The following is a 24577-nucleotide window of genomic DNA, read 5'->3' on the forward strand; positions in this document are numbered from 1 at the left end:
CTTCACGCCCAGATCACAATGAGCTATTTAACTGCGAATTAATGAACCCAGAACCAGAATATGATGCGGAAGAGGCTTTTAGGGAGATAAACCGAGAGTTGGAATATTTCGAGAATAAACCTAAGCCAAATCTGAATGACACTGAACCGGTAAACTTAGGAACCCCGGAAGAAGTCCGGGAGACCAAGATAAGCATTCACACGGACAAGAAAACGCGAGAGGCGATAATTCAACTTCTTCTTGAATTCAAAGACGTGTTTGCTTGGTCATATGATGACATGCCGGGACTAGGTGTTGATCTAGTGGTTCACAAATTGCCGATTCATCCTGATTGTCCTCCAGTTCAACAAAAGCAACGAAAGTTCAAAACTGAGGTCAGTGACAAGATTAAGGAGGAGATCACCAAACAGTTGAAAACGGGAGTGATCCGGGTAGTCCAATATACAACATGGTTGGCAAATGTGGTTCCAGTACCGAAAAAGGACGGGAAAATGCGGGTATGTGTAGATTACCGAGATTTGAACAGAGCAAGTCCTAAAGATAATTTCCCGCTGCCCAACATCCACATCCTCGTTGACAATTGTGCCAAACACGAGATACAGTCTTTTGTAGATTGTTATGCTGGGTATCATCAGGTACTGATGGATGAAGAGGACGCCGAGAAAACTGCCTTCACCACACCTTGGGGCACCTACTGTTACCGGGTCATGCCATTTGGTTTGAAGAATGCTGGGGCTACTTACATGAGGGCCATGACTGTCATTTTCCATGACATGATGCATCAGGAAATAGAGGTGTACGTGGATGACGTGTTAGTCAAGTCCAGGACGCAGGATAATCACATCCAAGACTTGAGGAAGTTCTTCGAGAGGCTAAGGAAGTATGACTTGAAACTGAACCCAGCCAAATGTGCTTTCGGAGTTCCGTCGGGCAAACTTTTGGGTTTCATCGTAAGCAGGAGAGGTATCGAGCTAGATCCAACTAAGATAAAATCCATCAGAGATTTGCCTCCCCCAAGAACAAAGAAAGACGTGATGAGTCTTTTGGGCAGGTTGAACTACATCAGTCGGTTTATTGCCCAGCTGACGAGCACGTGTGAGCCCATATTCAAGCTGTTAAGGAAAGATGCGGCGATTAAGTGGACAACTGAGTGTCAAGAAGCCTTTGATAAAGTCAAAGAATACCTTTCGAACCCCCCAGTCTTGGTCCCTCCAGAACCAGGGAGGCCACTTTTCTTGTATCTGACAGTCTTGGAGAACTCTTTCGGCTGCGTCCTCGGGCAACACGACGTAACCGGAAAGAAGGAGCAAGCAATCTACTACTTGAGCAAGAAATTCACCGGCTACGAGGCCAAATACACTCTGCTGGAAAGGACATGCTGCGCTCTCACATGGGTTGCACAAAAGCTGAGACATTATCTCCAAGCCCACACTACATTCCTCATAAGCAGGTTGGATCCTTTGAAGTATATATTTCAGAAACCAATGCCTACTGGGAGACTGGCTAAATGGCAAATCTTGCTTACGGAATTCGACATAGTTTATGTCACTCGCACGGCAATGAAAGCCCAGGCGTTAGCAGATCATTTGGCCGAAAATCCGGTCGATGAGGAATACCAGCCATTGGATACCTACTTTCCAGATGAAGAGGTAAACACTGTAGAAGCGATCTCGGAGGAAGCACATGTTTGGAAGATATTCTTTGACGGAGCCGTGAACGCCAAGGGTGTAGGGATTGGGGCAATTTTGATCTCGCCTTCCGGTCAGCATTATCCCGCCACAGCTAGACTGCGTTTCTTTTGCACAAACAATACAGCTGAGTATGAAGCCTGCATTATGGGCATGCATATGGCAATCGATCAGGATGTCAAAACTTATTGATTATGGGAGATTCTGACCTGATCATCCGGCAAGCTCAAGGCGAATGGGAAACTCGGGATGTCAAACTTATCCCATACCGACAACATGTGGAGGACCTCAGCAAGCGCTTTACCTCAATAGAGTTCAGGTATATTCCGAGGTGTCACAACGAACTGGCAGATGCACTTGCTACTCTGGCTTCAATGCTACCCTACCCGGGCAACGCCCACGTCGATCCTTTGGAAATCCAAATCAAGGAAAGACACGGTTACTGCAGTGTAATAGAGGCGGGATCAAATACGCAGCCTTGGTACCATGACATCAAGAAATTCCTGAAGACACAAGAATATCCCGAGCACGCTACTGGAGATCAAAAAAGGACCATTAGGCGACATGCAAGTGGTTTCTTTCTGAGCGGCGAATTGTTGTATAAGAGGACCCCGGACCTCAATCTCCTAAGATGTGTCGATATCGAGGAAGCGAGAAAGATCATGCACGAAGTACACGCAGGTGTGTGCGGACCTCACATGAACGGGTATGTCTTAGCGAAGAAAATCCTTAGAGCAGGTTATTACTGGATGACCATGGAAAAGGATTGCTTCAGCTTCGTTCGGAAATGTCATCAGTGTCAGGTGCACGGTGATTTGATTCATGCACCTCCCACGGAACTGCATCCCATGTCTGCGCCTTGGCCATTTGTCGCTTGGGGCATGGACGTCATTGGACCAATTGAACCGAAGGCCTCGAATGGACATAGGTTTATACTGGTTGCCATCGATTACTTCACAAAATGGGTAGAAGCTGTCACTCTCAAGTCGGTCACTAAGAAAGCTGTAGTAGATTTTGTGCACTCAAATCTTATCTGTCGTTTCGGTATTCCTGCGACTATCATTACAGATAATGCAGCAAACTTGAACAGTCACTTGATGGGAGATGTATGCGAGCAGTTCAAGATAACGCATAGGAATTCTACTCCTTATCGGCCGAAAGCCAATGGTGCTGTGGAAGCTGCAAATAAAAACATCAAGAAGATTTTGAGGAAAACAATACAAAGTTCCCGACAGTGGCATGAGCAGTTACCTTTTGCATTGTTGGGGTACCGCACTACAGTACGCACATCGGTGGGAGCGACTCCTTATCTTTTGGTTTATGGGACCGAGGCTGTAATACCGGCAGAGGTAGAGATTCCTTCGCTTCGAATCATTGTCGAAGCAGAAATCGAAGACAGCGAGTGGGTTAAGGCTCGACTGGAGCAATTGACGTTGATTGATGAAAAGCGAATGGCCGCAGTTTGTCACGGACAGTTATACCAACGAAGGATGGCCCGTGCTTACAACAAGAAAGTCCGACCCCGGAATTTCGAAGTAGGTCAGCTGGTACTAAGGCGTATTCTGCCGCATCATGAAGAAGCAAAAGGGAAGTTTGCTCCAAATTGGAAAGGCCCATACATCGTAAGGAAGATATTGCCGAGAGGAGCACTGTATTTAGGTGATATCGAAGGAAATGACCCCGACACAGCAGTGAATGCAGATGCAGTCAAGAGATACTACGTCTAGATCATACTCCAAGTGGTCCTGACACATCCGAAAATGGCGAAGGTTTTATTCCCCACTACTCCCAAACACTACCCAAAAAAAAAAAAAGAAAAGAAAACAAAACAAAAACAAAATTTGATTGAGGCCTGAACTACGTTTGACTTGATTCCGAAAGGATACGTAGGCAGCCTCTCCCTGAGGTTCAGTCACACCAACAATAAAATCCCATTCACCCTGAAATTGAAACCGGGGCACGTCGAGCAGTTGAGAAGTTAGTATCATCTACCTTTTCTCTTTACCAAGCACAAGCCTCCAAATCAATTACCAAATATGGTGGGGAACCAATAAGCGTCACAAATGGAGACCAGCACACTCTGAATTGAGAGAGATAAAATGAGAGAGTCTCGGCGGTGAAAACCTTCGGGCACCACGAGGCGACGGGAGTAGAGAAACCAAAATGAGAGAGCTTGTTTAGTAAAAACTCGCAAAGAGTGCTATCAAGCGATGACAGGAAGAGAAATGAGAGAGGTCAGCCAGCGGAAACCCGCAAAGGGCGCTGTTGGCCGAAAAAGAATGACGCCATCCCAAGAAAGTTTCGGCAGAGTGCCACCAGTTTGGAATCACAGATCCGTTCTGGTTCGGGAAAACGCAAGCTCTTAGAAGGTCAGACGTCCAGTCCAAAGAGCATGTCATGTCATTTAAAGCCAGCATTATCTTCCTCAGATAAGTCTTTTTCGTCCCGAAAAGGGTATTCCTTTTCTGATTTGTTTTCCCGTTCTTTATTTCTTTTCGAATCCCTTTTGCACTTTAACCCCGAGTTCAGGACACGCCGGAAAGGACAAGGTGGCATGGTTTGTTTGCACGGAATCCCGTCTCATGAAGGAAAGCGCCTCATCTCATTGGTATGATTGCCCAAGCCTGATGGATCGTCACGTTTAATGGTGTTTAAAGAGGAAAGAGAGAAATCTTCCCCAGCAAGTCCACCTTCGGACAAATCCCCACAGAGTCTCCCCCTGTACAAATCCCCACAGAGTTTCTCCTTTTGTACAATCTCCCACAAAGTCTCCCCAATATACAAAAAAAAAATGGAATCTCCCCAGCACATCCCAGCGAGTCCTTTTGTAAAACTTCCCCAGCAAGCTTACCCCAACAAATCCTAGAAATCCCGCTTTGAAATAAATCCCCAGCATGCCCCATTGTACAAAAATCCACACAAAGAATCCACTTTGTAAATATTCCCCACAGAGCTTCCTTTGTGTACAAATTTCCACAAAATACCTCCAATAAAATCCCCGTTGAGAACCTCCAAGCAAAACGGGACACAAAAAAAAAAGGAGCCTTACGAAGCAAGTCATCACAGAATCCGGAAATACCAGCCTGAGCAGTCTAAAGGTTTCGCCATTCGAATTAAATCATTGGCGGGACTTCGCAACAGAAATAGAGACGCAACAAAGCAATTGGGAAAGATCAAGGTCACCGAACCGACCGTCATTTCCGAACTAACAATTGTTCTTTGTCTGAAAAGTTGAAACAGGTATAATCCAAGACAACCGTGCAAGAAGCAGGTGTCGCCCAAAGAAGAAGGTACACGGGTACAAGAAACATTTTGGGCAATAAAGAATTCACTCAAAAGATAAGTTCCCGCAAAACTCCCTGTTATCTTCTATTAAAACAAGAAAACTCAAAAAAAGAGATCGTGTAGTATTCTCGAACTTTATCCCCAGCCGATCAGCATTAGGGTTTTAAACCCTAAACTGAATTTTTCCTTTCAGCCAGCATTAGAGTTTTAAACTCTAAACTGAGCTTTTTCATGCAATCAGCATTAGGGTTTTAAACCCTAAACTGAATTTTCCTTTTAGTCAGCATTAGGGTTTTAAACCCTAAACTGAACTTTTTCCTTTCAGCCAGCATTAGAGTTTTAAACTCTAAACTGAGCTTTTCCATGCAATCAGCATTAGGGTTTTAAACCCTAAACTGAATTTTCCTTTCAGCCAGCATTAGAGTTTTAAACTCTAAACTGAGCTTTTCCATGCAATCAGCATTAGGGTTTTAAACCCTAAACTGAATTTTCCTTTCAGCCAGCATTAGAGTTTTAAACTCTAAACTGAGCTTTTCCATGCAATCAGCATTAGGGTTTTAAACCCTAAACTGAATTTTCCTTTCAGCCAGCATTAGAGTTTTAAACTCTAAACTGAGCTTTTCCATGCAATCAGCATTAGGGTTTTAAACCCTAAACTGAACTTTCCTTTCAGCCAGCATTAGAGTTTTAAACTCTAAACTGAGCTTTTCCATGCAATCAGCATTAGGGTTTTAAACCCTAAACTGAATTTTCCCTTTAGTCAGCATTAGGGTCTTAAACCCTAAACTGAACTTTTTCCTTTCAGCCAGCATTAGGGTTTTAAACCCTAAACTGAGCTTTTTCATGCAATCAGCATTAGGGTTTTAAACCCTAAACTGAATTTTCCTTTTAGTCAGCATTAGGGTTTTAAACCCTAAACTGAACTTTTTCCTTTCAGCCAGCATTAGAGTTTTAAACTCTAAACTGAGCTTTTCCATGCAATCAGCATTAGGGTTTTAAACCCTAAACTGAATTTTCCTTTTAGTCAGCATTAGGGTTTTAAACCCTAAACTGAGCTTTTCCATGCAATCAGCATTAGGGTTTTAAACCCTAAACTGAATTTTCCTTTTAGTCAGCATTAGGGTTTTAAACCCTAAACTGAATTTTTCCTTTCAGCCAGCATTAGAGTTTTAAACTCTAAACTGAGCTTTTCCATGCAATCAGCATTAGGGTTTTAAACCCTAAACTGAATTTTCCTTTTAGTCAGCATTAGGGTTTTAAACCCTAAACTGAATTTTCCTTTCAGCCAGCATTAGAGTTTTAAACTCTAAACTGAGCTTTTCCATGCAATCAGCATTAGGGTTTTAAACCCTAAACTGAATTTTCCTTTTAGTCAGCATTAGGGTTTTAAACCCTAAACTGAACTTTTTCCTTTTAGCCAGCATTAGGGTTTTAAACCCTAAACTGAACTTTTTCCTTTCAGCCAGCATTAGGGTTTTAAACCCTAAACTGAGCTTTTCCATGCAATCAGCATTAGGGTTTTAAACCCTAAACTGAATTTTCCTTTTAGTCAGCATTAGGGTTTTAAACCCTAAACTGAACTTTTTCCTTTTAGTCAGCATTAGGGTTTTAAACCCTAAACTGAACTTTTTCCTTTCAGCCAGCATTAGGGTTTTAAACCCTAAACTGAACTTTTTCCTTTAGCCAGCATTAGGGTTTTAAAACTCTAAACTGAGTTTTTGCTTCCAGTCAGCATTAGGGTTTTTAAACCCTAAACTGAATTCTTCCTTTGTTCGGCATTAGGGTTTTTAAACCTTAAACTGAACCTTTCCCCAGCTAGTCGGTATTAGGGCTCCAACCCTGAACTGAGCATGCATATCCTCTTTCATCATTTTTATGAACTTCCTGGCGAATAATTAACGAAATTTTCCTAGTGAAACTGGGGCAGAAAATTTCGTTCGTTTGTTTTCTCCCGCAGGTCTAACCTCGACCCACATGGATCGAAATGACCCCGCGAGATGAGTCCCAGTTCGGAATCAACGAAGAAAAAGAAGAAAAAAATAGATGTCCCAAGATTCGGAGTAAATGGAAGGCGGATTGACTCTAGCATTTGATTAAGGTCCTGAACCCTGCCAATCGCGCCTCACTCAGTATCCCAGAGATTAAACAGGTCACCACAACTCGCAAGCATCAAGATTCAGATCGGAGTCTACAAGCAGAATCAGCTAAGACCCAAGATCAAGTCGTAAAAGAATCATAGATAGGAATCTTGTAACTAGCAGTTGACATACATATAAGTAGTTAGCTCAGTTTCCAATTTCCGTTTGGTTGTAATAAGGCGGTCAGTGACGCAGCAGTGACAGCAGCAATAGCAGTAGCAGCAAGCATTGCAATACGGAGTGGGACTACCGAGCTACCAAGACTTCTCGAACTACATTGACCTGATTCCTGTTTAGCCCAGGATATGTAGGAAATCTTTGAAGCAAGATTCGGTCAGATCTTTCAAAAAACATGCTTTATACGGAGTGGTCCATAGGCAAAAATCGCTCATACACGCTCACTTTATCTTTGCACGAAAACTCTTCGTGTTTCCGAACAAAGAGGGGCAGCTGTGAGCACGTGATATTTGTTTTGCGCGACAGTCGCTCCAAAAGAATAAAAATTGGTCCTGCTGTACAATTTTGGATTTCTGTACGGCACTTTGTTGATTTATTTGTGACTTTTGCCCGTTTTTATTTATTTATTTGTTTAAAGCAAAATACAAAAAATGTGTGGGTCATGCATAATTCGAACCGTAATCCGGTCATTAAATAGAAAATCATAAATAGGCACCCTCGTCCGTGATTTCGATTTGTTTGATTTTGCCTGTTTTGAAATATGTTAGTGTGTGTGCAAATAATTGTATTGAGTGTGCATTTAATTTTAATTTTGATTTTTTGTTTAGTTTTAAAATAAATAAGAAAAAGAAATAAAAAAAAAGAAAAAAAAGAGAAAGGACCCCTTCTTCTTCCGGATTGGGCCAATTTAATAAAATTGGCCCAAACAAACAATGCCCAAAACCCAGGCCTGCCCGGTCCAGACCACTTAGTGCCCAGGGTGTCCAAACGACGTCGTTTGGATCGTGCCTGATCTGGGCCGTTGATCTCAGAGTGATCAACGGCCAAGATCAATCCCCCGTAACCCATCAACAAACCCGACCCGTTTACACCCGGACCAAACCCAAACCCTCAACACTTGAAACGACACCGTTTCACTTAAGACCATCAGATCCAAACCGTAGATCTAGATTGATCTAACGGTTGAGATCAACCCACCCACTAACTATATAAGCCCAGATCCTTACCCTGCCTCCCCCCCCCATCCGACACCCCAGCCTCCGTCTTCAACCTCATCCTCATCAAACCCTAGAGCAGCCCCTGTACCCCCCCACCATGAAAACCGGCGGCATGAACGCCAGTGACCTTCCCCTTAACACCCTAGAACCCCCTTGCCATCCTGAACATGGATCTGTTAACCATGTAGTTCGAATCATCCCCTAGGTCCTCGAATCTTCATTTGAAGATTCGAGTCAAAACTCGGTTTACACCAACCAACCCCAGCTTCACACCAGACACTCCCCAGACCCTCCTCGTGACCAAACCATACTTGGTTTGGTCCGAATCTAACCAGGGAAACATGAATCCCGGATCTGAGTTTTGGAACTTTGTTGTGTCCTTCATCACTGGCCCATGCCAGTCCGAGCCAAAGAGATTAAGGTCTAATGGACCTTAATCGAAGTGTTTCTCATCTGAGAAACACTTCGATTAAAGTCCGTTCAGCCTTAAGAAAGGTCTGTCCAAATCCGGGTTCAAACTTTTAACTTTTCAAGTTTAAGGTGAGTCTGCTTTCTTTCCTTTATTTGTTTTAGTCCGTGTGATTTGTTTTAAGAGACTGTTCATATTTGTTTTAATTTTATCGATTTTTGTTTGTCCACTTTACTTGAACCTCTGTGTTTGTTTGAACCCCTCCTATTCTGATAAGGCATGTGTATTGGTTGTGTTCCAAATTTGTATTGATTAACTGATTCCTCGAAGTATAATTTTGTTTAATCAGTATAAGTCAAGTCATGTGTCCCATACTTTAAATGTCTGATTTTTGGCTTCGATTGTGTATGTTAATGCTAATATAGTCGAGTCGACATATGTCGTCAATTAGTTTCAGCTATCCGAACAATAACAAATCGACTTACTTCTGCTAAGCATTTGTTGAATCAATTAAGAACCAGTTTTGTTTACTTATAGCTGTTGAATTGGATCAGTAGTGCTTATATTCTGAATCAGAGGGCATGTGCACTTGTGCACAGCATGTGCATTGGTGCACCTCATGTGTTTTGTGCACAGCCTGTTTTTCCTGCATAAAAGGGCTTTTAATTTTAAAATGGTTTGACAGCATATGCTGTCAGACATATTCTACTGCCCATACTTGCTTTTAGTTAATAAAATGGAAATCTGCCAGGGAATGATGGGGTTAATACTTAAATAACTAATTGGAATCTGAAAATGAAAAAGGGCACATGGGAGGGGTACTGTGATATTCAAAACAGGTTGTTAAAAGGGTTAAGGAAGGCTTATAAAAGGGGGATAGACATACAGAAGAGGGAGAGATCTAGAGGGGAATACACACTGAGAGGTATACACACACAGACACAGATAGGATACAGAATCAGAGGGGGAAAGAAAATACACACACTGGACCTTAGGAGCTGAAAAAGAAAAACACACACGCAGAGATAGGGAGAGATACTGAGAGGGAACATCTGAGAGTTCAAATTTTTGGAAACAGAAAACTGGAAAAGAATTTTTGTCTGATAACTCAGACAGACAAAACTAGAAGTTGCTTCCTTTCCTTTTGTTTCTGACTTCACCAAATCTGGACCTGTTTTGTGCAACACTGATTTCTCCCAACTGAGTCTGCTTGTTTGTTGTTTGTTCTACTCGAAAGTTTTGGTTTAGTTGGGGTTTGATCTCACTCCAATTGTTTTGTGAGTTGTGGTTGCTACTCTTCTGTTTCTTGTTGCTGTTGCTATACTGCCCTGCTGCTACTGTTAGTGCTGTTACTGCTGCTGCATTTGTTCATTGTTACTCTACTGATTGCCCTCTTCTTCAATTGCAAATATTCCCAGGTACACAACCTCTGAACCATGTATTGTTGAAAGTTTGAAGTTGAAGCAGAAATAAAGAAATGAACATCAGTTTATGTTATAGCATTGGTGTAAAAAGATAGTTCGAATGTTAGTTGGGCCTGTATTTTTACTGCAAACTGCAAATATTCTGTATAAACTAGCATACATTCTGTTTAAGATGAACTGTTAGATAGCATGGCTCAATAGTAATGACAGTATGACATAGACGGCATGTTTGATTTAGTATACATTCAGTTCAGTATAACACTTGTTTGGTTTAGTTATGACTGTATAACATAGAGTCATGGTAAGCACTTGTATGTATTTTGCCTAGATCACTGAATTGACAAATCTGTGGTACTAGATCCGGGATAAATGTATCCCAAACAAACTCTCATGCAGTCACATTAAGAGTTTGGCTATGAAGGCTAGCTTTCCTGACAGATTATGTGTTCCAATATAGGTTCGATGTCGGGTCTTGGTATAGATTCCTTGTTTCGAAATAATGTGATGATTGTTGAAGGAAACTAATAGTTGTTTTGAGTTCAATTAGTAGTAATTTTCCTAATAAAACAGCCAAATTCGTTTATCAATTTCAAATAGGTTAGAGTCAAAAAACAGAACTTGGAGGTCGTTAAATATAACTCAGTATATGTTGTTAGTTTGCTTGCAATCTCACTTAGCAAATTAATAAGCGCGTTCACTCGATGAAGACAAAGCATGAGGTGGCTCTCACCTCATAAATATTCAATCAGGTAATCAAGCAAACTTAGGTTCGGCAAACATAATAGAGATTCAGTCTGTATTTGTTCAAACAAGTAAGTTCGGTATCATCTTTTTCTTTTTTTTAGAGACAAACCTAGTAGAAATGTAGTCACTTTAGAATACCTTTCTAAAATAAAGAGACGAGCCTCGCCAAATCAAAAAATGCAAATTGCGGGGCCCTCGATAAATAACCATAATAAATATTTTAGAATTCAGGCTAGGCCGTTTAGTGAAAATCACGGCCTTCCACTAAATAATAACGCGCTAGACTCTTCAGGCACGGTTTAAGTAAATTATATTCTTAAATTCGGGTGCACATTGATGTGACCCAAATTCAAATCTCAACGAAGTCGAAATGTGTTAACAACTACGGGTGCATTGATTGTGACGTGGTTCGAGATGCATTTTCACGACGTTGCAATTCTATAAAAATAAATGATAATGATAAAAGCGGTTGGGTTTAAACTTAATAAAAGCACGTAAGTCATAACATGTATTTAAATCAGATATTTAGCCATTATAACAATTTAAGCGACCGTGCTAGAACCACGGGATTCGAGGGTGCCTAACACCTTCCCTCGGGTCAACAGAATTCCTTACTTAGAATTTCTGGTTCGCAGACTTCATTTGGAAAAGTCGAAAATTTCCTCGATTTGAGATTCAAGATAAACCGGTGACTTGGGACATCAAAAACCAAACCTTTCCCAAGTGGCGACTCTGAATTAAATAAATAATCCCATTTCGAATATTGTCACTTAAATTGAAAAAACTCCACCCGCGCATTTAACCCCTCGGGGGGGGGGGGGGGGCGCAAAAAGGAGGTGTGACAATGAATACAATGTTTGGATGGATTGTGTCGTTTTGTCGTCGTTTCATGGTATCATGCTCCAGTAATATGATGAATAAACTTGTAATATTATAAAGAAAAATTATGAGATGGTATATAAAAAGGTAGGGTAAATGATAAAATAAAATTATTTAATAATAATGAAGGGTGAGATTTAGAGAAAAATACAAGGAAACGATACGACCACACCAAATCGGTCGTTACATAAAGTGGCACATTTCATCGTTACGTAACGACAGATTTAACGATACAATAAAATTTAAGTAACAATCAAAACAAACATTGTATTTAAAGTAACAATACGATACGATACAACTGGTAACAACCATCCAAACAAGCTGTTACTATACACCAAAAGGAAGAACTTGAAGCTAGAACTCCACAATATTTAATTCATTTCACCTACATGGCCACAAAAACAACCATAAAAATCAACAAAAAAGCTACAACTTCAATTGGGACAAGGTGAACCAAACAGCCTTTTCCAAATCAGCGGCAATATCAACATATAGACCAAAATTTTCCTTTTTTCCACTACTCGTTCCCTCTCTTATTCATACTTTTTACTCATTTTCATAAATCAGAAATCACTCTTAGCTTACTCAGGAGTCTCATCGTCATACCACCTGAAAAGTTTGCAAGCACCTTTGCCTTCAATTTTGAAATAAAAAAAATGACGAACTGGATTTAATGGAGTCCATAAATTCGCAATTCTCCAATAGTCCCACAAGAATAAGAAACTTCTCTTAAAAAAGGTGATTTCGTTCTATTTGACATTATAAGTGAGTGGAGAAATCGATACCCAAATCAAATGGGTGACCTTTAAAGGAGCCACCAACACTTCAAGATGTGAAGAAGATGAAACCAAAGAAGTGAGCTTTATATGCAAAAAAGGGCAAAAAAATGAGAGGAAAATTGATGGGTTCTGACGGGAAGAAAAAGAGAAATAGGAAAAGAGCGTAAAAGTTAGGGCTTTAATAGGAGTAATATATTAGGAATAATGATAATAATAAATATAAAAATAACAATGAGCAAGTTTTACTCACGTTCACGCGCCTTCCCCACACCGTCAGCCATATCACTATAAAGTGTTTAATTGGCACATAAAGAGTTTAGTTGAAGTGTAACAACTCTATATTTAGGTGTTCAAGTGACAAAAAAGGCCAAGTTTAAGGGCCCACCTATGTATTCTGTCTTAATTTTAACATACATCCTGCATTTGCAATTGATTCAAAATCATATTACAATGTATCCTTTTTTCAATAATAAATATGAAGTTGATTTCTCTAATCTTTAACTTTTGTTCTTTCGAACAATCAATTTTAATTGCTCTAGGAAAGATATGGGCATCGACTTGCTTTAGTGTTGCTGAAAAACATGCAATAAATAAATACCAATTGTTTTGCACTATGTGTAAGATCGAAATGTATCATCCATACAATTTAATTTATACAAGCTTTCATTTTGTTCATTTGCCATATCAATTTTATTTCTTACTGACAAGAGTTCGAATAGCTAGCAAACTTAATGCTCCGATGAACAATCACAAACGACCAAGTAGGTGCATATTTAAGTTGTTATATAGTACATATTCTTGATCAAGATATGAGATGCACGTATTTTTAATAAACAATTTGCAAATGTTTGTTTCTAGTTTTTGTAAAAGGAACATCAAAAACATTGTTAATGCATTTGCACCGTTCTTTTCCTGCTAATTGCATTTCCCTTATAAATCATACTGAAGTTTCTAACCAATTGAACGTCCAATTAGTATTGGATTCCCTTTAATTGTGCTTAGTACGCATTCCATACAAACGACCAAACAACCCCTCTACATAGTGTATTCATGACCAATACAGTCCACCCTATACGAATCCCTAACGAATTGACCAATAAATGGGGGGAAAAAATGAAACTTAAATTTATCTATTTGATAGAGAAAGGAGATCGGGAAAATAAATGGGAAGGGAAAAGGAGACAGTAACAATAGAACATAACAATATTGAGTGGTAGACTTCATTGTTAGGATTACACAATATTTTTACATCTAAGAAGAATTAAACGGTGAAAATAAGATATAGAGGGTGTTTGTCTAAGCTTATAAGCTGGTCAAACTTACTTATAAGCACTTTTTGACTTATCTACGTATTTGGTAAAATTAAAAATGCTTATAAGTTAAGTACTTATAAGCCAAAAATAAGCCAAAAACCATAAGTTGATCTCCCCCAACTTATCAAATTTCAGCTTATAAGCACTTTAAGTTTGACCAAAATATTTACTATTTTATCCCTAAAATACTTCTTTTTAAAACAAAACTCTTCATATATCCAGTTCTTCAGCTACATATTATTAATTTCAGCACTTTTATCCAAACACGTGACTGTTTATTTTTTAAATCAACTTCAGCACTTAAAAATGCTTTTCAGCACATAATGCTTATCAGCTACTCCAAATCAGCTAAGCCAAACGGGTTCATAGAAGATTTAATTGCTAAATTCAACATCACAGAGTATGGCTACATGGATGATGCATCTCGGTTTTTCTTTCTAATTTTGGATTTTAAACTTCAAATAAGTTTGTATACGGTGTAAATCGGGGCTACTCGATTTCGTCCCTCGAATTCCGCGTCGGAAGACCAGGACGTCGAGTTCGAATCGAAGTTCCTTTCCAAGGTCGACGTCGATAAAATTTACCGAGGTCAGAAAAAGGCGTGCTTCGAGATGACGCCGATATGATTCAATAACGGAAAGGGAGAGATATCCTCAACGGACCGGAGATCACGGCGTGAATTCTAGAATGGATTGGTCTTCGGCGGTTAAACAGTTGTCAAATAAGATTTCTTATTATAATTAGAAGTGTACCTTATTTAGGACTCCCCTACTATATAAAGGGGGATCCCACTTATTTGTAATTTTCATTGTTCACTGATAAGAAAATATACACACATTATTCTCTTGTTATTTCACTTACTATTCATCAGAGTTGTCTTATCATTTGTTATTCCCGTTATCATACCTCGAGATTATCACAGATCAAGGTCGAGATTTAGCTCACACACTGGTTTGATCTATTTTATTCTTTAATTTATCTATTTAATTCCTTGTTTATTAATTGGCATTGAATTAAATCACATATCCTTAAAATCACAATACAAGTTTAATTGTTACTCGAATTTTAGGGTAAACAGTTTGGCGCCCACCGTGGGGCTAAGGATAATAGTGATTGTTTCAGCACTGATTCTGATAACACACGTTATTTTCACACTTGTTCTTGTCAAGTATCTTTGCTCTCAGGTTAAAGCATGTCAAACTCACAAAGCGCACATGTACATGGTGATAATGGTCTCGTATTTCACAGGGAAATGATAATGTAATTGCTCCAGGAGTCGGGGTGCCATCGGCTAATCTCGGAGGAGCACCGGTCGCCGATCCAATCGATATCAGTTCACACGTTGATCTAAATACGGACCCCGAAGGGAGTGTACACAGGGAAGGCCGGTTTGGTGGCCAAGGTACACAGGGCAAAGAAGATGGGGGAGTTAGCCTCCATATAATATTCAAGATACTACAGGTTCGGCAGGCCGCTATTGCTCAATTGCAAAATCAACATAGGACTCCAAGTGTGGTCGATCCAGAAATCACTCGTCGTACCGAGCCAGTGCCAGTAAGGTTGAATGGTAACGAATCAAGGACTGATCTGCAATAACGAAAATGATCGAGGAGTTCACCAAAAGAATTGAGTCAGGAGAGAAGAAAATCAAAGATCATGATAAAAAAGTGGAAACATGCAAGTCCCGAGTTGATCAGATACCGGGGGCACCCCTGATCCTAAAGGGTTTGGATTCAAAAATGTTCGTACAGAAGCATTTTCCTCATAGTACAGTTCTGAAGCTTATTCCTAAGAAGTTTCGTACGCCGGATATACCTAAATACAACGGGACCACTGATCCTAACGAACATATCACTTTGTACACATGCGGAATAAAGGAAAATGACTTAGAAGATGATGAGATGGAGTCCGTTTTGTTGAAAAAATTTGGGAAAACTTTGTCAAAGGGAGCAATAATTTGGTATCACAACCTGCCACCAAATTCCATCGACTCATTTGCCATGTTATCATATTCTTTCGTGAAGACACACGCCGGGGCCATAAAGGTCGCAACAAGAAAATCTGACGTTTTCAAGATAAGACAAAGGGATAACGAAATGATGAGGGAGTTCGTATCACGATTTCAAATGGAACGCATGGAGTTGCCACCAATCACAGATAATTGGGCCGTTCAAGCTTTCACCCAAGGGTTGAACGAGCGGATTTCGATAGCATCGCGAGAGTTGAAACAAAACTTGGTTGAGTATGCAGCTATAACTTGGGCAGATGTGCACAATCGATGTCAATCGAAGATCAGGGTCGAAGACAACCAATTAGAAGCCCCTTCCGGCTCAGTACATCCGAACAGGTTGGCAGTTAAAACCTCGAGAGACGTTGACAAGGAGCCAAGGTCGAATAGAGAACGATATTAACCATATGTCGCAGATCGAAGGAACAATGGTTCAGGATGCAATCCCTCCCAGAATGATCGAAGAAGCGATCGAGGGGAGAATTCTCGGGGACTTATGAGCAAAAGTGGTTTTGATAAGAATGTTGATCCCGTGGAGGCACTCGGTTATCATAGTATAACTTTAGCATCGATGCATCGGGCATTCTATCGGCAATCGGAAAGATCAAAGATACTAGGTGGCCCAGACCCATACAGATCGATCCTTCCCAAAGAAACCCAAATTTGATGTGCAAGTATCATGGCACGCATGGTCACAAAACCGAGGATTGCAGGCAACTGAGGGAAGAGGTAGCCCGTCTATTCAATAAGGGTCACCTTCGAGAGTTCCTCGCCAATCGAGCTAAGAATCATCTCAGAGAAAGGGACGCCAACAGGAAAAATGAACATGAGGAACCCCAGCATGTCATTCATATGATCGTCGGTGGGGTTGATGTTCCACAAGGACCCATATTCAAACGCACTAACGTGTCAATCACTAAGGAAAAACGAACCTGAGATTATGTGCCCGGAGGCTCCTTATCATTCAACGATGAAGAAGCAGAAGGCATTTCTCAGTCACACAATGATGCTCTGGTAATTTCTATCTTATTAAATAAAGTTCAAGTTAAGCATGTTTTAGTTGATCCAGGTAGATTAGCAAATATCATCCGATCGAGGGTCGTGAAACAACTCGGTCTACAAGATCAAATCGTGCCCCCAACTCGGGTCTTAAACAACTTCAACATGGCCAGTGAAACAACTAAAATGGAGATTATTTTACCGGTAAACGTGGCTGGAACCATTCAAGATACCAAATTCCACGTGATCGAAGGCGACATGAGGTATAATGCCATATTCGGAAGGCCTTGGATCCACAACATGAGGGCAGTCCCCTCGACTCTCCACCAATTGATGAAATTTCCAATGGCGGACGGTGTAAAAATAGTATACGGGGAGCAGCATGCCGCAAAGTAAATGTTTGCAGTCGATGAGATAACACCGATATCAACATTATCAACTTTGGAAAGGTCAAGCACCAAAGGTAAACAAGAAGCCAAATAACAATCACAGCCACCAGCCTCGATCGAATCAAGGAAGCAAGGGATAGAAGAAGAGGATTTTCTAACTCCTCGAACTTTTATTGTTCCCGAAGACTCGGACGCCACCAAATCAACGGTCAAAGAGCTGGAACAGGTTATATTGATTGAGCACCTGCTCGAGCGCAAGGTATACCTGGGAACGGGATTAACCCCCGAACTCAGGAAAAAGCTTATTCAATTTCTTATTGATAACATAGATAGTTTTGCTTGGTCCCATTTAGACATGACAGGGATCCCATCGGAGATAAAAATGCATTGGCTAAGCCTTGACCCCATGTTCAAACCAGTTAAACAAAAAAGAAGGCCCCAGTCCGAGGTAAAGAACGTATTTATAAAGGACGAGGTAACTAAACTTCTCAAAATAGGGTCCATTTGGGAGGTAAAGTATCCTAAATGGCTAGCCAATGTAGTCGTTGTCCCTAAAAAAGGGAACAAGATTAGAATGTGTGTAGATTATAAAGATTTAAACAAGGCATGACCCAAAGATTCTTTTCCGCTGCCTAACATCGATCGCATAATTGACGCCACGGCTCGCCATGAGAACCTTAATTTTCTCGATGCCTATTCCAGGTATAACCAAATTCAAATGAAGCCGGAGTACTAGGAAAAGACTTCATTTATCACCAAGTATGGAACATATTGCTGTAACGTAATGTTGTTCGGGCTAAAAAATGCTGGAGCTACTTACCAACGCCTAGTAAATAAAATGTTCGAAGAACAAAAAGATAAGTTAGTGGAAGTTTATATCGATGACATGCTAGTTAAGTCCCTACACGTAGAGGACCATTTGGCTCATTTCCAGGAAATGTTCGAGATTTTGAGGAAATATAACATGAAGCTCAACCCCGAGAAATATGCTTTCGGGGTCGGTTCGGGCAAATTCCCAGGCTTTATGGTGCCGAACCGGGGGATCAAGATCAACCTTGACAAAATCAAGGTCATCGAAGACATCACCGTCGTGGATAATGTAAAGGCCGTACAGAGGCTAACTGGACGGATAGTTGCTTTAGGCTGATTCATCTCGAGTTCGTCGGATCGAAGCATAGATTTTTCTCCGTGCTCAAGAAGAAGAACGATTTCACGTAGACCCCGGAGTGCCAACAATCATTAGAGGAATTAAAGCGATACCTATCAAGCCCAACACCGTTTCACACTCCAAAGGCATATGAGAAACTTTACTTGTACTTGGCAGTATCGGAAACCGCGCTAAGTGGTGTCCTAGTTCGGGAAGAGCAAGATTCCCATTTATTATGTAAGTCGAACCTTAGGAGAAGCAGAAACTAGGTATCCACATTTAGAAAAATTGGCACTCGCACTGATAAGCACTTCTAAAAATTTAAAACCATACTTTCAATGTCACCCCATATGCATATTAACCACTTACCCACATTGTAATATTTTGCACAAACCGGAACTATCGAGTCGATTGGCCAAATGGGTCATCGAATTCAGTGGGTACAATATCGAGTATCAACCTCGAACGGCCATCAAGTCCCAAATTTTCGTGGACTTCGTGGCCGATTTCACGCCAACCCTCGTACCCTAAGTTGGGAAAGAACTTTTGTTAAAATCAGGCACGTCATCGGGGGTGTGGACCCTTTTTTCACAGACGGTGCTTCAAATGTGAAGGGGTCCGGATTATGCATCATTTTGAATCCGCCCACGGTAGCACTATTAGGTAGTCTATCAAAACTTCTAGGTTGACTAACAATGAGGCCGAGTACGAGGCCATGATTGCAGATCTCAAGCTAGCTAAAATCTTGGGAGCAAAAGTATTGAAGCCAAGGGTGACTCTTTACTGGTGGTGAACCAAGTAAACAAAACCTTCGAATTTCAAGAGGATAGAATGCAAAGGTATTTGGACAAGCTGTAGGTAACTTTGTACCATTTCAAGGAAAAGACTTTACAACATGTACCTCGAGAACAAAACAGTAAGGCCGATGGACTTGCAAATTTGGGGTCGTCGGTCGAGGAAGATGAGATCAGCTTGGGAACTGTCGTTCAACTCTCGAGATTTGTGATCGAGGAAGGTCATGCCGAGATCAACTCTACAAGCTTGACCTAGGACTGGAGGAATAAATATATTGAATACTTGAAGAACGGAAAGCTCCCATTGGACCCTAAAGAGTCGAGGGTCCTACGAACCAAAGTTGACCGATTCACATTAGATGAAGATAGAACATTATATAGAAGGACATTCGATGAACCATTGGAAATATGTTTGGGACTAGGGGACACCGATTATGTTTTATGAGAGATCCATGAAGGCACTTGTGGGAACCACTCCGGTGTTGAATCGTTGATTCAAAAAATCATTAGAGCAGGATACTACTAGGATAGCATGGAAAAAGACATTAAGGAGTTTGTTCGAAAATATAATAAATGTCAAAGGTGTTCACCGTTGATCCATCAGCCCCGAGAGCAACTTCATTCAGTCCTACCCCCATGGCCATTCATGAAATGTGGGATGGATATCGTCGGCCCTTTGCCAACGACCCTAGGAAAAGCTAAGTTCATTTTATTTATGACTGACTATTTGTCTAAATAGGTTGAAGCACATGCGTTCGAAAAAGTAAGAGAGAAAGAAGTTATAGACTTCATTTGGGATCACATAGTCTGTCGATTTGGGATACCCGCCGAAATAGTGTGTGACAATGGAAAATAATTTATCGGCAGAAAGGTAACAAAATCCCTCGAGGAGAACAAAATAAAAAGGATATTATCAACACCGTACCATCCTAGTAGAAACGGACAAGTCGTATCGACGAACAAGACTATCATTCAAAACTTAAAGAAAGGTTGAACGATGCTAAGGGGAAGTGGAGAGAAATGTTACCCGAAGTCCTTTGGGCATATCAGACAACATCAAAGTCCAGTATGGGGGTAACCTGTTCTCCTTAGTATATTAGTTCCAATGCCTTGATTCTGATCGAAGTCGGGGAACCTAGCTCCAAATTTTGACATACGACGGAAGAATCAAATCACTAGGCTATGAATACTAGCCTTGAGCTATTAGATGAAAAACGAGAATCTGCGCTCGTTCGAATGGCTGCGCAAAAGCAAAGAATCGAGAGATATTATAATAGAAGAACCAACCTTCGCCACTTCGGAATCAGGGACTTAGTTCTAAGGGAAGTCACCCTCAACACTCGAGACCCAAACGAAGGAAAACTAGGCCCAAATTGGGAAGGACCATATCAGGCCCTCGGTATCATCGGAAAGGGGTCTTACAAACTTGGCACAATGGAGGGCGAATAACTGCCCAACAATTGGAATGTATCACTCCTCAAACGGTATTATTGCTAAGGTATGACTTTTACCATTTCTGTTCATATTTGATACTAACTTATTGCAGGTGTTCGGTCGAAGACGTCGAGAAACTCTTCAACACTAGGACCTTAGGTTTTAAAGCACGCATTGCACTCTTTTTTCGTTAGATCGGTTTTTATCCCAAATGGGTTTTTCCGGCGAGATTTTTAACGAGGAAACAATTATGTGCTACCTGAGAAAAATTCAACAATATCCAAGGCTTCTTTTCAATCAACCTCGAATACTGGGGGGCATCACCCTCGGAGGTTATATTTTCGAGGAAAATACTTCATGTCAAAGGCCTTGATAGGGAAACTTTGTAATGGGCCAAACGGTCGAATGAACCGTGTCCATATAGATTAGTCAAGCCCCGATGGCAAAACATGTATGCATGTATAAATTATTTCAAGAAACATTCTTTCTATATCAAACATTTTGTGTCTCAAAGAAAATTTTCTACTATACGATCGTACTTATGATTTTGTGGGAAATGGCTCAAGGTCCAAGCGCAAATATACCTCGAACACTTGGGGACTATCATCGACGATTGACGTATTCGAGTTATCTAAACTAGAATTCATAATACCTCAAAGAGGCACCCCTCGATCTATAGGCCAAGGCCATCATCCTCGGGGACTAACACTTCGAACAAGTTCGAAGTGTTATTGGGAAATAAGCCCAAGAGACATACCCAAAGGCTACATCCAAATTAATGCGGCTCGGAGACATCTAAATCTCGCAATCATAATAGGCCTTCAAATTCTTTGAAAAATCGGTTAAAAAGGCTACTTTCGGCAAATAACCAAAAGGGCTTCGTTAAAATCAGCCCTAAAAAAACCTTAAGAGGTATCAAATTATCTTAACACAAACGTGCTAAGGCAAAAAAACAGAGGGGTTTCAATCGACATCGAACCCTCAAAAAATCCAATGGGTAAAAAAATACATGCTAAGGTATAAAGAAATCTTCACTAAGTATTTTAAGCTGAAAGAAGGGAATAATGGCCATCTTTTATAGGCCATATCGGCCTGATCTAAAGAGCCTAAGGGCCAATACACTTAGAGTTCAAGACCTTGTTCTCACTCCATCCGAACCCAAGGGTTCGACTATTCCGAGCCCAAATAAAGAATAACTTGACTATGGCTCGGGGACTCACCATTATCTGACACAAACCCTAAAGGGCCTATGCCTCGAGTTCAAACCTTATTCGAACTCGACCATGATGACTTCGAGGAAGTCACCCAAAACTAAAGTCTCGAACGTACTGTTTAAAGCATAAGGTTGTGTTAAAAATTTTACAAGGTTAAAAATATGTTTTTAAAAATTGAGAAGGCATTCAAGAGATATTTTCTTTTATATATTGATGAAGAAGGATATGTACAAGAGACCCACATGGGTCTTACAAAAAAGGAAAAAAAAAATCCTAATAACTATGCTCGGGGCTGGTTTCTCCCTCGGCCCCTCATCGTTATTGGATCCGCCTTGGCTAACTTCATCATCGTCATCGGAGGAGACAAGCAACCTGGCATCAGCTTCAAGCGCATTAGCTTGAGCTATCTCTTCAAAGAGGTCAAAACCTCGAGCATGGATTTCCTCGAGGGTCTCCCTATGGGATTGGCACCTCGCCAAGTCATTGCTCCGTAGCTCTCGAACAGAAGCCTCCCTTAGTTGTGCCTGAGAAGCCTTGCCATTGGCCAAATACATGGCTATGGACTTACCAGCCGAGATCTTCGTCTTCCCGACCTCCGCCTTGGCCTCAGCAAGCTCGGCTTTGAGCTCCTCGATCCTTTTAGCCTGGGCTGAAATTTTCTCTTTGACGCCCTGAAGTTGGACCTCAGCCGATGAAAATTTGGGCAAGGCAGCCTCTTTCTCTGTAGCAAGGCGGTCCACGTTCTTATTCCACCGATCGCAGTCGGCTTTAACCTGATAGACTTCCCATCGGAGCAGCTCGATCATTTCCAGCTTTTGCTGCAGCTGAGATATTGAAGTATTAGCTTCCATAGTTGAGTCGAGACCGTACTCTTTCAAAAGGATAGTTACCTGTGTATCTAGCTCGGCCTCTTCCTTATGAGCCTGGGCCAAGTCCGCTCGGAGGTCCCTGGTATCCTCTTCTTTCTTCACATAGAGGCATTTGAGGGCATCTCTCTCCTCAGTGAGCTTCTTGAGTTCGGCCTCACACCGGTTCAGCTCAGCCTGGTACTTGGAGAATGTTTCGGGAAATGAAGCACCACAGCCTAAGGATAAAGGAAAGAAATCGGCAAGAAGAAAATAAAATCAAACGTAATAACGGGAAATGAAGTTTACCTGGTTCAAGATACGATGGTCCTTGTCAAAACCATCGTCGCATCTAGGTCGGAAACTTCAGCGACCCTCGTGAGACAACTACAGAATATATCTTCCCCGTTGTGGGTCGTTCCCACATCGGGGTCTCCATAGATCCAACCTCCCAAAATTGCCCTTCGAAAAATTTAGGGTCGGGTGGCAAATCATCAATATGGATTGCCCCAAGCAAGTTACCCAGGGCACTCTTCCCCTTCTAAAGGGACCCGGAATCGGACTCTTCGGGCACATTCGCTGGTTGTTCATCACGGCAGGAAATATGTTGGGCCCCCGATGACTCGGGGACTTTGCTCGAAGTACCTTCCGAGATCTCCTCGGTTCGAGGGTGAGTCTCATCGACCGTCACCGGCCCAGCTGCCTTAGAAGCTTCAATGTTTCCCCTCTTTCGAGGCATCAGCTCACAACCGGCATCCTCTCTCTCCTCTTCCTCATCTTGTAGCTTTTGGGCTACGCTGGAAGACAAAGCGGCAGAGTCGTCCTTCGGCTTACGAGCCCTACTCTTCTTAGGCTCTGGGGTATTAGAAGGCGGGTCCCTTCTCTTTTTCTTGTCCTTGGCCGATTTGGGAACCACCTCTTCCCCAAGCGGGGTTGGCCTCAATTCAGCAACATCCCCGAGGCCTGCGAAAAAGGGAGTCAAGTATGAGTGAAAGGAAATGTTTTAGAAAAGGATGTCGTAGGCATACAGGATAAACTTACCATGATTTTTAGCCTCCCATCTACCCCTGGCCAAGTCACGCCAACAGCGTTCGGCATGGGAGGAAGTTGCAGCCAGCTTCCGAACCCAGTCTTCAAGGTCGGGGACCGCATGAGACATCCATGCAACCGCTGCATAAACATATGAAAGTGTTACACAAAGCAAAAAATAAAATATAAAGATTAATGGATGATACTTACGATGGGGGTTCCACTTATCGGGGAACAACAGTTTCTCCTCGGGGATGAGGTCACAGGTCCTTACTTACACGTACCGGCTCATCCAACCTCAGTCCTTGTCCTCATCGATACCTTCAAAAAAGACTTCGTCGATCGACATTGAAGTTTGGTTAATCCTCGATAAAGTTTTGGTCGATACAACCTTATAAGGTGGCTGAGAGTGAATTCCAATCCCTTGGCCTTACCAGAAAAGAACCGGAGCATAATCACTATGCGCCAGAACGAGGGATGCACCTGGCCGAGGGTAACCTGGTACATTTTGCAAAAATCGACGATAATTGGGTCAAGACGACCCAATGTGAAGGGGTAAGTGTTAACACTTAGAAATCCCTCCACGTGAGTGGTGATACTTTCCTCGGGGGCAGGATCTGTACCACGACCTCGGGCCCCTAGTTGCAGTCTTCCTTCACGGCTTCGAGTTTTTTCGTCATTATCGAGAAAATATACCTCGATACGTGTTCACATTGACCGGGGAACAACGGAGGGTTCTCGACTTTGAAGTCATTTTTAGGACACAAGGGCCGAGAACAATCTCGTGAAGGAGCGGTTCCACCGGCGTTTTATCACCGACCGGCTGAGAAGAAGAAGAAGAAGGCTTTCTCCTTTTGAGGGACAGTTTTGGAGGTTTTTGCCAT

The 24577-nt window shown here is 41.6% G+C and overlaps 1 protein-coding gene across 1 annotated transcript; it reads right to left on the bottom strand.

Moving 5' to 3' along the window:
- Positions 1–17751: 17751 nt before the first annotated feature.
- Positions 17752–24577, bottom strand: LOC138885609 (uncharacterized). Its single transcript, XM_070166572.1, has 5 exons — positions 24514–24577; positions 23706–23834; positions 23310–23627; positions 22161–22903; positions 17752–17781 (listed from the first exon to the last, which is right to left on the bottom strand). Exons 1-5 carry the CDS (start codon positions 24575–24577, stop codon positions 17752–17754), a joined length of 1284 nt encoding a protein of 427 aa, XP_070022673.1.

Source organism: Nicotiana sylvestris, chromosome 2, assembly GCF_000393655.2.
Source record: "Nicotiana sylvestris chromosome 2, ASM39365v2, whole genome shotgun sequence".
NCBI lineage: Eukaryota > Viridiplantae > Streptophyta > Magnoliopsida > Solanales > Solanaceae > Nicotiana > Nicotiana sylvestris.